Consider the following 13,467-nt stretch of genomic DNA (forward strand, 5'->3'; position numbering starts at 1 on the left):
CTTGGCTCTGCTCACAGAGGCCACCCCCGCAGCCCCATGCTAGCAAGTCCTTGCCAAGTAAAACCCAATACCCTGTCTAACGTATATTTCAACAACACCTGTTAAAAAAAAATAAAAAATAAAAATAATAATAAAAAAATGTTAAATTGGCTAAATTTTTCTGCTGTATTGAGTATTTACAAAAGCATGCAACTTCAAAAAAAAAAAAACATACCAGTTTATTTTACTGGCCAAAGTATTAAATGCTAAACAAGACAAGCTTCTTGTTTATACAATGGGAATGTAAATTTTCATGTACAATTACAAAAACACTTCACTGTAAGGTGAAATACTGCATTACTAAAACAAAAGTGTCACACAACAAACTGAAGGATATAAGAAAGCGTGGCACATTCATTTAAACTCAGACTGCTGAAGATAAATATCTATCACCTGATGCAGTTATTATGCTGCCTTTAGTGAATATTAAGAAATGTACGCATCTACTCTGCTGTCTTAGAAGTAGAATTACACAAGTATCAATATATAACACATCTATATATAGCATTGTAAGCCTCAAACTGTGACAAAAGTTATCAGACAATTAAGTTAGAAATCTCTAAAATTCTCATAGAAATCAGCAGAGACCTACTTAGAGAGAAGCGTGGCTAAAAGTTATGTATTTCTGTACCTGATGAATCTGTCAGGTATATAAGAGAATTCAACATTCCCTGTCAGAAGTCATTGTAGCTCTAGATCAACTGGTTAGAGGTCATGCACTTTTTGCACAAATGCTACAGATTCTCACAACAAAAACAATTCTATCCCGCTGTCAAGAGTTTCAAAAACGTTTCTTTTCAAAGCCACCATCGCAAACAGTTCCCTTTGATTTAAAGCAGTAAGGTCAGTTATAAATGTCAGCATTAAACAACTTCTCTCATTATAATTTGAGATGATTCACTCCTACATAACATTTTTCTCCAGCAGAACATTGCAACTGTGTGTGACATTTGGAGTGTATTCATCAGAACTACCTACTACTGGGTAGACTACAATATGTAATGTCTTCATATATTTTCCCTATGCTGTTAGAAGACCTCTGCTTCTTTAATACATGCTTTCCTTCCGTCAGTATAAAATGAGTAGATGGTGTTCCAAATCCAAGGCCCTCCAAGTTTTGGAAACACTGGGAAAGTATTAATAACTATGCTTCCCGCCCCAACCCCTCCAGTTCTGCACTGGAAACAGCACAACGTGTCTTATGGAGAACGCACAATGCACATTTGGACAACAAGTAATTCTGCCCTTCTTCCCCCATCCCCATTTTTTCCACACTTTTGAAGAAAAGAAAGAAACACAGCTGAAAGATTTATTACTTACATCAGTAAAGAAATTCTGTAGACTAGATCAGTATTGAAGTGTGATGTCAGTTCACAAAAACATGCTCATTCTCCGAGTTGCTCCGGAGACTAACACAGACACATCTACACAACGCCACACATGTATGGAAGCAGCAGTGTCTGGTACCAAGAAACTTTCTTTTTTACCGTTTTCTAAAGGAAGTATAAAGCCTTACATAATTTCAGTTGTACCAATGACAGTTTCTATTTTGGATTCAAGCCAGAGCACAGTTAGAATAATTAGCTGTATAAAATAAAAGGATCAACTAACACTGTTTGACTTGTAGCCAACAGCATTGCAAACATGTTATGTATCTACACTTTATGGCATTTTAGTTGTCTCAAAATTCCAATGATTTACAGCTGAAGAAGCCAGATCTTCCAAGTATAATAAACACCTTCGACATCAACACCCAGCTTGAAACAGTATCTACTGTGGAGATAACTGAAAGGATCATGAACTAAATGAAACAAACCCAACAGAAGTACTTATAAGTGCTAGTTTCTTAGCACTACCTCATAAATAATACTGTCACAACAAACATTTGTCAATTGCAATTTTATTCATCTATCCCAGTTTGTGTTTCTATTTTAGTTACTGTAAGGGGTTTCCACAGTGTTGTTAAACATGACACTGCAAGAACAGATCAGGAGGCAGCCCTAAGTTCTGCAGGTTATTTCTTCATCACATCTAATAAAAATTTCAAGGAAAGGAAGAGCTTTGCATTCGGTATGTGTACTTCTAGGCAACGTCTGCAATCAGCTGCCTGAAACTTTTCCATTGCTTGTCATTATGCATGCTCCAGCAACCACATATATTAGTCAATCTGAAACAAACACATTGCCATCTAATGTGTATTTGGGGGGGGGGGAGGGGGTAAAAAAAAGGCAAATTTTTCTGCTGTATTAAGTATTTACAAAAGTATGTAACTTCCAAAAAAATATACCAGTTTATTTTACTGGCCAAAGTATTAAGCACTAAACAAGACAAGCTTCTTGTTTATACAATGGGAATGTAAATTTTCATGTACAATTACCAAAACATTCACTGTAAGGTGAAATACTGCATTACTAAAACAAAACAATGTCACACAACAAACTGAAGAATACAAGAAGTGTGGCACATTCATTTAAGCTCAGGCTCTCAGCTGAAGACAAACATCTATAGACCAACATAGCTATTCTGCTGCTTTAGTGAATATTAAGAAATGTACACATCTAGTCTGCTGTCTAAGTAGTAGAATTCTACAACTTAACCCTATCACCTATGTCTTCTTATCTCTTTTCATTAATTAACCAGCTATAAGCCTGTATAACATTAGCTGCTTAAAAGTTACTTGTGCTTCAGTATAAGTAAAAAAGGTATACCTAAACTTATCTCCAGGCAGACAGAAAAGTCTCCTAGAATTTTAGTGTTTGGTCTGTCACAAGGTCTTTCTATGTTCTTGACAAAAAGGGATGACTAGCTGCAGACACCTGGACAGCTGGGAATGACTGTGCTTTAGATCCTCACCTTGATTCTGCACACACAATAATACGCTGTCTCTCGGATACTCACTGCCACTGCAGTGCTCGTCTGCTATTGCTTCTCCAAATTTCTGCATAAGTAGTTTTAATGTTCATTTTTTAATCGAAGTCTTAAGCTTATAAAAGTTGGTATCAAACAAGGTCACCAACTGACTGAAGGTTAAAGGTTAAGTAACCTTGAACATGTTGTTCTTTTAGAATTTCTAACTAGAAAAATAATAGATACAAAAAACTAGGAATTACACTGCTAGTTATATTTACATTATAATTTCCCTTTGTGCTTGAAAGTTACTGAAAGTACACATCCTTTGGTAGTATTCTCTTAGTCTCAAGTAACAAGTTCATGTGAAATGCATTTACACTCCTGATTTGTTTGATTCAGTGCAAAGGGTTCATACCATATTTTCTACAATGCCCTTACATAAGCACATCTCTTCCTCATAAGTAGTAACTCCTGATGGTGGCAACTTTTCAGTGAGTAGTTTTGTGCTTGCTATTTAAAAGTACGAAAGGGATACATAGTCAGTCACACTTGTTGCCTGAAAAGTGGCTATTACAGCAGTTGGTAAGAACTGCCGTACACAAGTACTGCTACCATGTGACTTTTGACCCAGTTGCAAAGATACATATATACTCCAAAATGCATCTACACCTTAGACACGTATAGGCATACAGAAGTATGAACACTGCAGTATATACTGACCAACATTACAAAAACCATCCATAACATCACACACTGACCAATGCCTTCCAGTTTTAACCTTGCATCTAAGTACAGCTTTCTCATGACTCACATAAGAGTGTTTATATCCTAACAGTGCCATTCCAAAATTCTATGCTCATGCCATAAGGCTCCTCTTAAATAATAATAATAAAAAAATACTTGCAGTTTTGCATATGACAAGAAATATTGAAAAGTAGAATCTGGGAAAGAGGATCTATTTGTTCCCATGGTGTGCATTTGTAAAAAGCCAGATATCTTGACCAGTGGCTGAACAATCAACGTTTGTAAATCTGGTAAAGCTGTAAACTTCACACAAAGCCATAAGCAATCAGGAGTATAAATACAGTGAGTCAAAAGAGGAACATAACAAGCTATTAGAAGTTGATGCAAAATAATTGAAACTGTAGTCTATTCACTATTATTGTCAAATGTGAGCTGAGTAAGAATTTATGGGCTTGAGGTTTGAGAAAGTAATGTAGAGCACATTAAGGAGCTTACTGTACAGTACCAATATTGGCATACAACTCCATATTTCATTTTTCATACTTGCTAATTCATGATATCAATCTGTTGACAAAGTTATACTAATACTAGGAGGTCGCTGCTGGTTAGGTTGCTTGCTTAAAAGAGGAAGGTCTGTTCTTTCTGTTCCATAGATCAGTTTTTCCTCCTGAAGACTGCAAGCTGAGAACCTGTTTGCCTCTGTACCAGATACACCACCACGATTATTTGGAACTGTGACACCACTGACCTGTTCAAATGATTTGCTAAACACAGTAGTGGTAGTTCTGGCCAAACTATGGCTACCAGGTTTAGGCAGGGACTGGCTGGTTGTCAGTGTCAGTCTCTTCAAGGAAACAAGTTCTAGATTCTCGCTCAGGGCTCTCTGAGTTTGTTTTCGTGACAAGTGGTCTCTGCAGGTTTCTCCTTCTTTTTCTTTTCCTCCAGCTTTGCCTCCTCCAGATCTTCGTTGGCTCTTCCCTAAAAGGTTCTTGCTGCTTGTGTTGCCACTGTTAGATAAGGCGGACTGACTTGTGCTAGATGCAGCCCTAGAGTAAAACCCTTCATCAGTTTCAGATACTTCTATCAGTTCTTCTTCAATTCCTAGATCAGTATTACCTGTGGGGTAGGGAGAAAAAAAAATTAACATTTGGCTTTCTCACTTTTATTGACTTTCAGTATTACTAGGCTTTGGTATTTACAAGCATGAAGCCATAAAGCAAAAGAAAAGAGCACAGAAGACAGAACACTTACCTATTACATTTTGGAATTAAGATTCATTAGGATATAAAGCTACAGCAAATAATACTGCATTAACTAGATCAAAAAGCATGCCCACAACCTCAGTTCGTAGTGATTTTGAAAAAAATGCATTATTGTTAATTCATGCAGGAGATTAGAAACATATTAGAAGATACCACACAAAACTAAAAAAAGGATAAATCTAATTTTGAGCAAGTGCTCCAATACATGATTTTGCAAAGCTGATTAATTATAAAGATCTGTGATCGATGTCCCAGAAAACCCAATACTGCACCTGCTCATTAAGCAACCCAAGAATGCCTTAGGACTGAAAGGTCACCTTCTGCATCGTAAGTCTGGTGGTATTAAGTTGGAAACTCAAGCACAATGGAACATGAAATCTCCTGTATACCATGAAAAGTCCAATTTGGAATACCTTAGGTACACAGTGAGCTAATTTTCACATCCATTTTGATTGATTCTTCATACCATTGATCACTGGATCTGTAAATCCAGTAAATATGCTCAATACAATCAAAGAAGTGTTGAGTCTCACAGCATACAGCCTCCAGATTAAATGTGTCTACTTGTAAGTATGTCATCATTGTCTGTGGCACAGACAAAGCTGTGTGCAATACATGCATTTGTGTTATTACGCATGCAAATACATTAACTGCATACTTTAATTCTCCAAACATGCAGCAGTGATCTTTTCAGTCAACAGCGGTACCTTAGAGTGCAGCTACAAGTGGTCTGCTAAAACTGCACTCTGCCAGTTGAGTTTATTCCATCATCCATCATTTTTCTTACAGATTTTTGCCTCCTGATTTCTGGCATGCCTTTGCTGTCAGTTCTAGGATCTGTAGCTGTTTCCTGTACTCCCTGTATATGCTGAACATCATTCTCTGCTAGTGCTCTGCTCTTTTCCCCATTCCCGGTTCTCTCTCCAGACACATTTGTGACACTAATCTCAGGTATGATAAAGTTGCCCAATTCAGTAGCATCATTACCATTCTCTGGTTGTTCTAGAATTAAAGATGGATAAGAAAAAAAAAAAAAAAAAAAACACACAAAAGATGTCTGAAACAAAACATGAAACAAAAAAACAACAGGAACATGACTAAAGCATTATGAATTAAAGCAGATGTTCACATGTCAAAGTCTTGTTAATCAGCAATATTAGTGAGTATGGAATTTTATTTCTAAATGCTGGGCATCAATCTTCTGATTATTGGCCTGCACCCACATACTACTGGGAAACCCCACACTCAGTATTTCAAAACTGAAATTTTATTTTAACTGGAGGGGATCCTCCCCCGGCCCCCACACCGAGGGCTCCTGCACAGGCAGTGTACAGCGTGCTGCAGAGCCAGGCTCCTTACTGTTGTGCTGTCTGCACTCACCACAGAAGGGAAATAAGTCTCTGGGGTAGAAGGTTATTTGGCAGGGATGGACATCGCTGTCCCCCAGTGGAAGAGCTAACACTGATTTTACCAGCAAAAAATAATTTTTATGATTCTTTTTAATTAACTAGTCAGCTATTAACAAAAGTATTTGTCTAACAAGTTGTACTATGCAGTGGAAATGGCATTAATAATAGCTGCTATTAGCCACTACTTTCCTGATATTAGGCATGAAATACAAGTTAAAAGTTGTGTTACTCCCTTTAAGAGCGCTTTTTGCAAACGTCTTGTATCGTCAGTAACAAGGTAAGAATTGCAATTGAGCACTGTGAACTACTGCAGTACTCATACTATCAAATATAGCACTTTTTCTAAAAACACAGGAGCAGAAAGTTAGTGAGAAGACCAACATTCTCGTTGGCCTTACTGGACTCACTGCACAGGGGTGAGGCAGTTGTGCCTCTCCTACAGCAATCTTCGAACCCCTTCCTCCCCCCGTCAGTGCCACCTTATTTCACAGCACCACCTCTTCCCAGGATCCACGGATCTCCAAATGCACAAGCCCAGAGACTTCACTGGCAGCTAAAAACCAGGCAGAGGAGAGGGCAGAACAGAACTCGCTGTCAGCCCCTTCTCCACCAAGGGCAGAAAAGCACTGATTAGCAGCACCCAGCTCCAAAGAAAGGAGATTCAGAGTGCATGAAGTCCAGGGCTCAGCAGAGACTGGAGGAACAGAGGAATAATTTATCACAGATTTTGTTGTAATAGTGATATTTAATTATTGTTTAGTGGCATGTGTTTCTAAATGCAATATCCTATTGTGTATCAGCACTTTATCCATCATTGCTGGATTCCCACAGCTGGGTAACCACTACAATAATGAACTAGGAAAAAAAAAAGTTTTACTCAAATAAAAGATTAAATGTAATTATGCTAAGTTCTATTAACTACTTTTAATGAAAGGTAATATACCTTTCTGAGTTTAACACTGAACTACAGGAGGAAATCAATGAAGAGTATTTGGGGTATGTCAACTTCTTTTTAACACTTTCTCCCGTAGCATCTACAAGTCCTCTGGAAGGAATAAGGCTACACAATCAAGGTTCCTTATATTAGCACGCCATCCTTATAATTTTTAAGAACACCTAAAACAAACCTTCAGCTTCGTAGTATTTGGTTTTGAAGATAATACTGCTTCAAGCTGGACAACTCTGTGGGTCTATCCTTTGAGAAAGAGATATTAATACCCAGTGTACAAGGCAATGTAGCAAAAGAGAAAACAAGGAACTGCTAAATAGTGTACAGATAAAACTAAGTAATTATGCCACTTTGAAAATTAATATAAATATGCTGTAGCATTTGAAGAAAAATACTTTTGGAGTTGTGTTTCTGAATGCGAGGACTAGTACAACCAACCTTGATAAATTAATTTCATGATTACCAGCTGCTAAGGACTAATTTAAGAGATCTCAATCATCATCTACCCTATTACAATTGCCTCCATCATTTACCTCAGATTGCACAAACAAACTGCCCATTTGGATTGTAATTCAGTTTTAACCATCAGAAGCTCAAGCTGCATTTCCTGTACAACAATGTCAGTATTTTGAATTATTATCAAGCTTATAACCCCAAATTAACATACATTCCAGATCCTCCCCCCCAAAAAAAATGTTGTAACTACTTAAATAACTAATGCTGCTGAAAAAATGGTAAGAAAATTATCTCCACGGAGATTCAATGACTTATGTTACTTTGTACACTACTTGAAAGTCAATTTCTGCAATGGGGGAAAAAATCATCTAGTCTATTGTCTAGTCACTATCTTTGTTTTTGTTATACATCTTACTAGCACCTGCTCAGCCATTCTTACTGAGTCTGTTACATCAGGGTATCTTTCTTACCTGCACAGAAGTTTTTCCCCAACAGCCCTTTTATGGGGTAGTTTGATACTTTTTATATTACCAAGGAAAGCATTGCTAGTGTTCAGTTTATTTTTTTGCCCTAGCTTCCACAAACAGCCACTCATTTAAATATTTGTGCACCTTATAAATTCTATGATTTTTTTGCTTTTCCTCTACTTTTGAATGGAAACATAAATGCCACTCAGGATTTGTTTTTTAAAACACAAACACTAACGAATGCATGAAAAAAGCTAATGCTAGATCAAATCCTCTTTTTCAAGCTTTACAAATTTAGGGGCAATCCAATTCAATAGCACTAAGTAATTTGTTGTTAAGGGATGGCTAATATCAATGAAGTCTATAAATCCTATTATTTGAGTAGACAGATCCACTTTGCAAATGACCTTTACATTTAGTACCTCTGTCAGAAGTCCAAATTGGCAAAACCAGCTTGATTCAAAAAAAAAAAAAAAAAAAAAAAAAAAAAAACAAGCATTAAGTTGACCTGTTTCCAAAACAGACGCCAATCTAGAGTTCTAACACAGGCTAGCAAGAACTAGTGCCTTAAATTTTTGGTATTACATTGTTGTTTTTTTTTTTTTTCTAATTTTTAAAAAAGTACATGCTTCACAACTGGAAATACGACCAGCTCTAATTTTTTTTATTATTATTATTTTACACAAATAGACAATGATTGAAAATCACTGCTCTCACTCCTACAAGGGATATTTTGCTTTGTAAGATCTTGTCCACATAATGGGCAAGATCAAACTACATCTAGCTGTATCCTCCATTATATAATTCATTTCATATTGAAGCACAAAAATAGAATCCCTGAATATATTTTTCTTTGTCACTGTGGAAGAGAGAATAGTGGTCAAGAGGTACAAGGTTTGTCATCCTATTTCTAACAACTCCAGTACTCATTTTAATTCAAACACGCTTCTGTAAGCATAAGCATTGCCATTCTTTACACCCACCCTGAGGATCTGTTCCACATCTTTCTTTTATCAAGGGTTGGGCGGCACTAAATTTTATTAGGAATTTTGAAATCCAGAGAATATTTATTCTGACTTTAAAAGACTTCCAGTTATAAGCAATTTATTTTTAAGCATTTTGTAATGAATTTTTTGACTAGGCTAGCTGAAGCACTACATGCTTGGAATGTATGCCACTTAAACCAAAATAATGGGCCAATCGGTAAGTCAAAAATGCTGTAGATTCATCTTCTGCCTTTAAACTAGCCTAATGTTTACATAGCCTTCAAATTTATTGCTATTTCCAAAATCTGCTGTACAAGCTTTTGTCCCCCCTCATCAATACAACTGATTTTCTTCTTCTTCTTCATTAAATACTTTATCACCAAGAGAAAGTTTTTCCAATAACCCAAATAAAATGTTGACAAGAGCTTGTTAGTATTTGATCTTCCAATCCTTATCCCTAAATACTGACTTGCTTCAGTCATACCAGCTAGATTATCACTGTTTATCTCCAATTGTCCTGCTTTATATGAAAGCTCCACAAAACACTGCATTTCCCCCCATTTCTATGAATCCTACTGTTATTTCTCTTTCATCTGTTATCTGCTGCAGAGCACTCTCGTGCCACCCACTGGTTCTTGAACTTCATCCAAGTATCACCCCTGTAAGAAGGCAGTATTTGTAAAAGCTTCCAGATTCTTGTATTTGCTGAAAAAAATGGATTTACATCAGGATGGTTCCAGAGCAAGTTCTGTAGTGGTTTTTGCATTTCATTTTTTCTGTAAATGCAGGAGCAAGGGAATGTTTATTTTAATACACTTTCAATTCCTTTGAATGAGTGAACACTCAATATCCCTGATCTGTGTTCCCATCCACTTTGTACAAACATCAGAACCACTCAAAAATAATAGCTAGCAAAACTGCCAAGCTTCGGAGGGCATATCTGAGTTTAAAAGCTAAGCTATCAGTTTTCTGAGACCTGGTCAATATTCCCTTCTTAAAAAACATAAGCCTGAATAAAGGAAAACAAACACTGAAGGCTAAAATGTTCCTTAGCAGTCTTCAGCTTTCAGTAATGATTTGCTATGAGTGTGATCCAGTAGGAAAGACACTCTTGCTTTGTTCCTCAGCTTTACCTGACAGTTTTAAACAGTTTATAAATGAAATATTTTTATTTCCTTTAAATGAAAAAGAACTTCAATTATTTTAACTCCCTTCCTCCCCTTCGAAAGCTTACGCTATTGGTACCACTAATACCAACAGCTCAGAAAGCTCTATCACTATTTTAAAGTCATCTTCTACCAGCGTATTTATAAATAATTTCCAAGACTTACCTGAAATACTCCTAGGTTCTTTTATGACACAGAACTCTGCAGTATTTTTCTAACTGAACTGCCTAACTACTACAAAAGTCTATACAGTACATATTATACAGAATTCATTCTGATACTGCTTCCAAATCTTTATTGAACCTATTAAAAAGGCATTATCTACACTCACTCCCTTAGCTTTTCATCACAATTACAAGCCCAGCACAGGAAGCAATCTGAAGTTCTGATCTCTTGTCCAGCAGCTCTTCCCTCATCTGAAGCTGGTAGAAGAAGTGGAATATAATGTTTGTCCTTTGGCAGTATATTCAGCACCATTTTTTTCTACTTCTCAGCACAGAAATGTGCTTCACTTTAGGGAAGCCCTTATACTAGTTTGTCCAAAAAAATCGTAATTTATCCCTCTACCCTTAAGTCCCATTTTTATTTAAATAATTTAAGACAGATGAGTCTTTGTGGTTTTGCTTCAAGTGCCATACACTACCCTTCAGAAGAGAACAGCCTCTTTAAATAATCAAAAACTTTGTACAGCAGCCTTTAAAAAAGGCTTTCATATCATCAACTTTCATATCATCAGCAGCAAAATGGCACCCAAGTCCAACTGTGACATGCTTCATGTAGTACATGGTCAATCTTAGCATTGCTCCAAGCCCATTTTAAAAATGTGATTAAATTTGTTCCTAGGAAGAATCTCATTTTAAAAAGAACCAATGTATAGCATTGGCTCACTGAAGACAATTTAATTAATAATGAAGATTCGCAAAGACAAAATCCTCAATACTACTTTAAACAGGTGTAAAAAGCTAAGAATTCATTGTAAAATGTGTTTCTTACCATGCCTTTTCCATCTATGCCCTCGGATAGACATACTAGTCACAGCATTTCTTGATATCCTGGATGAAGTAGGTGTAATTTCAACCTGAATGCACCTTGTGCCTTCTTTACTAGATTTCATGGCACCCTGAGGCAGTGAAGCCTTTATTGCATTAGCAACCTAGAGCGAGGAAATATGCAGTTAAGTTCTTAACGTGAAGATCAAAATTTTAGAGAAGGCTTTTATCATATGATTCTTATTACTCCATGAAGATCACTGTGTACAATTCCAGTTTAAGGTCAGATAAGTATGCTACCATTTTGCACAGGTTATTAGGAATGCTGGTTGCAATTACCTCTTAGAATTATTTTATATTTAACACTTGTCACTATTTAAAACAAAGTCTCCAATTTAAAGATGTGGCTATTACTTATCATGAACCTCAGAGTACTTCTGCACTATCATTAAGCTTTCAAGATTTGGAAGTGTTCTACTGTAAATAGCTTATTCACTAGGGAAGACGATAAAATAACCAAGCGCAGCCACACAGACCTCATGAGATTTAGATTCCTGGCACGATGTTCACTGGAAGGACTTACTAGACTATTAATTCTACTCTAAAAATGTTGAAATATGTTACCTACCAGCAGAGGTTCTGGATACAGTTCTAGCTGTGCTCTATACAAAATGTCATCCATAGCTTTACGAGCCAGATCCCATTCTCCATTATAACTGCAAAGGTAAATATATTCAGAATAATAAGCATCTGCGTCAATGGATGAACCTTCTTGATCATGACCTTCAAGAATACAGTATTCCTTGAAGGTTCAATTGAGAGGAATTAACTGTGTTTATTAATTGTGGAATTAATTAACTGTGGAATTAATTAACTGTGGAATTATTTGTGTTTATTACCAGTAAGCCTGCTACTTAGAAAATCTGTTCTGAATTATTATATATGGAGACACTAGTTCTATTTCCATTAACCAGCCTGAGCAGTTTACAAGTGACATAACTAGTTATTGATCAGCCAGTCATGAAATATCTTGAAATTCAAACAGGATGGTTTTGATATTACTCCACCTTTTTTGATTACTCCTGTGTTACTATCCTCTGATTATTTCAATTAATGGAAGAGCTTTATGCATCAACGTGACTATCAAAAAGGTGGTCGGCATTCAGCATTTCAGAGAAAGAACACTAGAAGACTTTTTTGCTTAACTAGATTGATGTCAGAAGTAAGCAAGCAGAAATTTGGACAGCAGACCAAATTTGGAAAAGGGGTTTTAGACATTTTTTCACATCACCAGTTATAACTCCCAAGTGCTAGTCCAGTCCTCTTTCCCCATTATTACACAGGTAGTGTCATCTAACTAGTTGGTGAACTAGTTCTGCTCTTGAAGACTTCATTGTTACATCTAGCCATTAGAAAATAAAACATTTCAAAGGTAGCATGCCTAAATGAATGTACAAATTAAGCTGTTATTTATTTTGTACACATATTAAAAAAACAAACAACAAACAAGAACACTTACAAGGCATAATAAATCCCAGTTAGCATTTGCACCATGAATTCAGATGAAACTGGAATCCTGCAGTTTACTCCCTTGTACTTTCTCACTTGTTGGCGAGGATATCCACAGACACAAATTCTAAGGAAATCATGCATTTGTCATTAGCAGATAATGTAGAACCACCATTGTACAGAACACTACCAAGTCAAGTGTTTAGTATATTTTTTAACTGCAAAAGACCCCAGAGAAGTGCTCATCAACAACTGTGTTCTGAAGCAGACTATTTCTTATTATGGAAGAACGGTATGCCCTCTACTGGCAGAGTTCAAATCCTTCAAAGCAGAGATACCCTAGACAATGTTACGTTTATACCACAGCTGAACATGGGGAAAAACAGCCATTAGAAGTCATTCTCAATTCAAAGCATTTACTGCAGAAGAGAAAAAATAAACTAACAGTATTTAAAGAAATAGAGCAGCATAGAAACTATTACTATAAGAGACAGAAGCAAGTATCATTCCATAAAATATGAAAGTTACACGCAGATTTTTCAAGCAAAGAGACCAGAAGCATCATGCTCATGAAACCATTCTAAAATCCAGTAGAAGTCAGCATTTGAATTAGTCACAGATCAGATCCAAATTCCACATCA

At 36.4% G+C, this 13,467-nt stretch overlaps 1 protein-coding gene across 6 annotated transcripts in view; it reads right to left on the reverse strand.

Annotated features, from left to right (window-relative positions):
* Positions 1–200: 200 nt before the first annotated feature.
* The window catches only part of FAM126A (family with sequence similarity 126 member A), a 43,758-nt gene continuing 30,491 nt past the window's right edge, over positions 201–13,467 (reverse strand). For 4 of the 6 annotated variants that reach the window (XM_035317114.1, XM_035317117.1, XM_035317116.1 and 1 more), the window contains exons 8-11: positions 12,837–12,953; positions 11,946–12,033; positions 11,322–11,481; positions 201–4,749 (exon numbers count right to left, since the gene is read on the reverse strand). In XM_035317114.1, coding sequence (XP_035173005.1) covers positions 4,193–4,749; positions 11,322–11,481; positions 11,946–12,033; positions 12,837–12,953 — 922 coding nt within the window. In that variant the 3' untranslated portion in view covers positions 201–4,192. Of the gene's footprint in view, positions 4,750–5,602; positions 5,898–11,321; positions 11,482–11,945; positions 12,034–12,836; positions 12,954–13,467 lie in introns of all 6 variants that reach the window. The other 2 variants (XM_035317120.1, XM_035317118.1) reach the window with 2 other exon arrangements.

Source organism: Oxyura jamaicensis, chromosome 2 (assembly GCF_011077185.1).
Source record: "Oxyura jamaicensis isolate SHBP4307 breed ruddy duck chromosome 2, BPBGC_Ojam_1.0, whole genome shotgun sequence".
NCBI lineage: Eukaryota > Metazoa > Chordata > Aves > Anseriformes > Anatidae > Oxyura > Oxyura jamaicensis.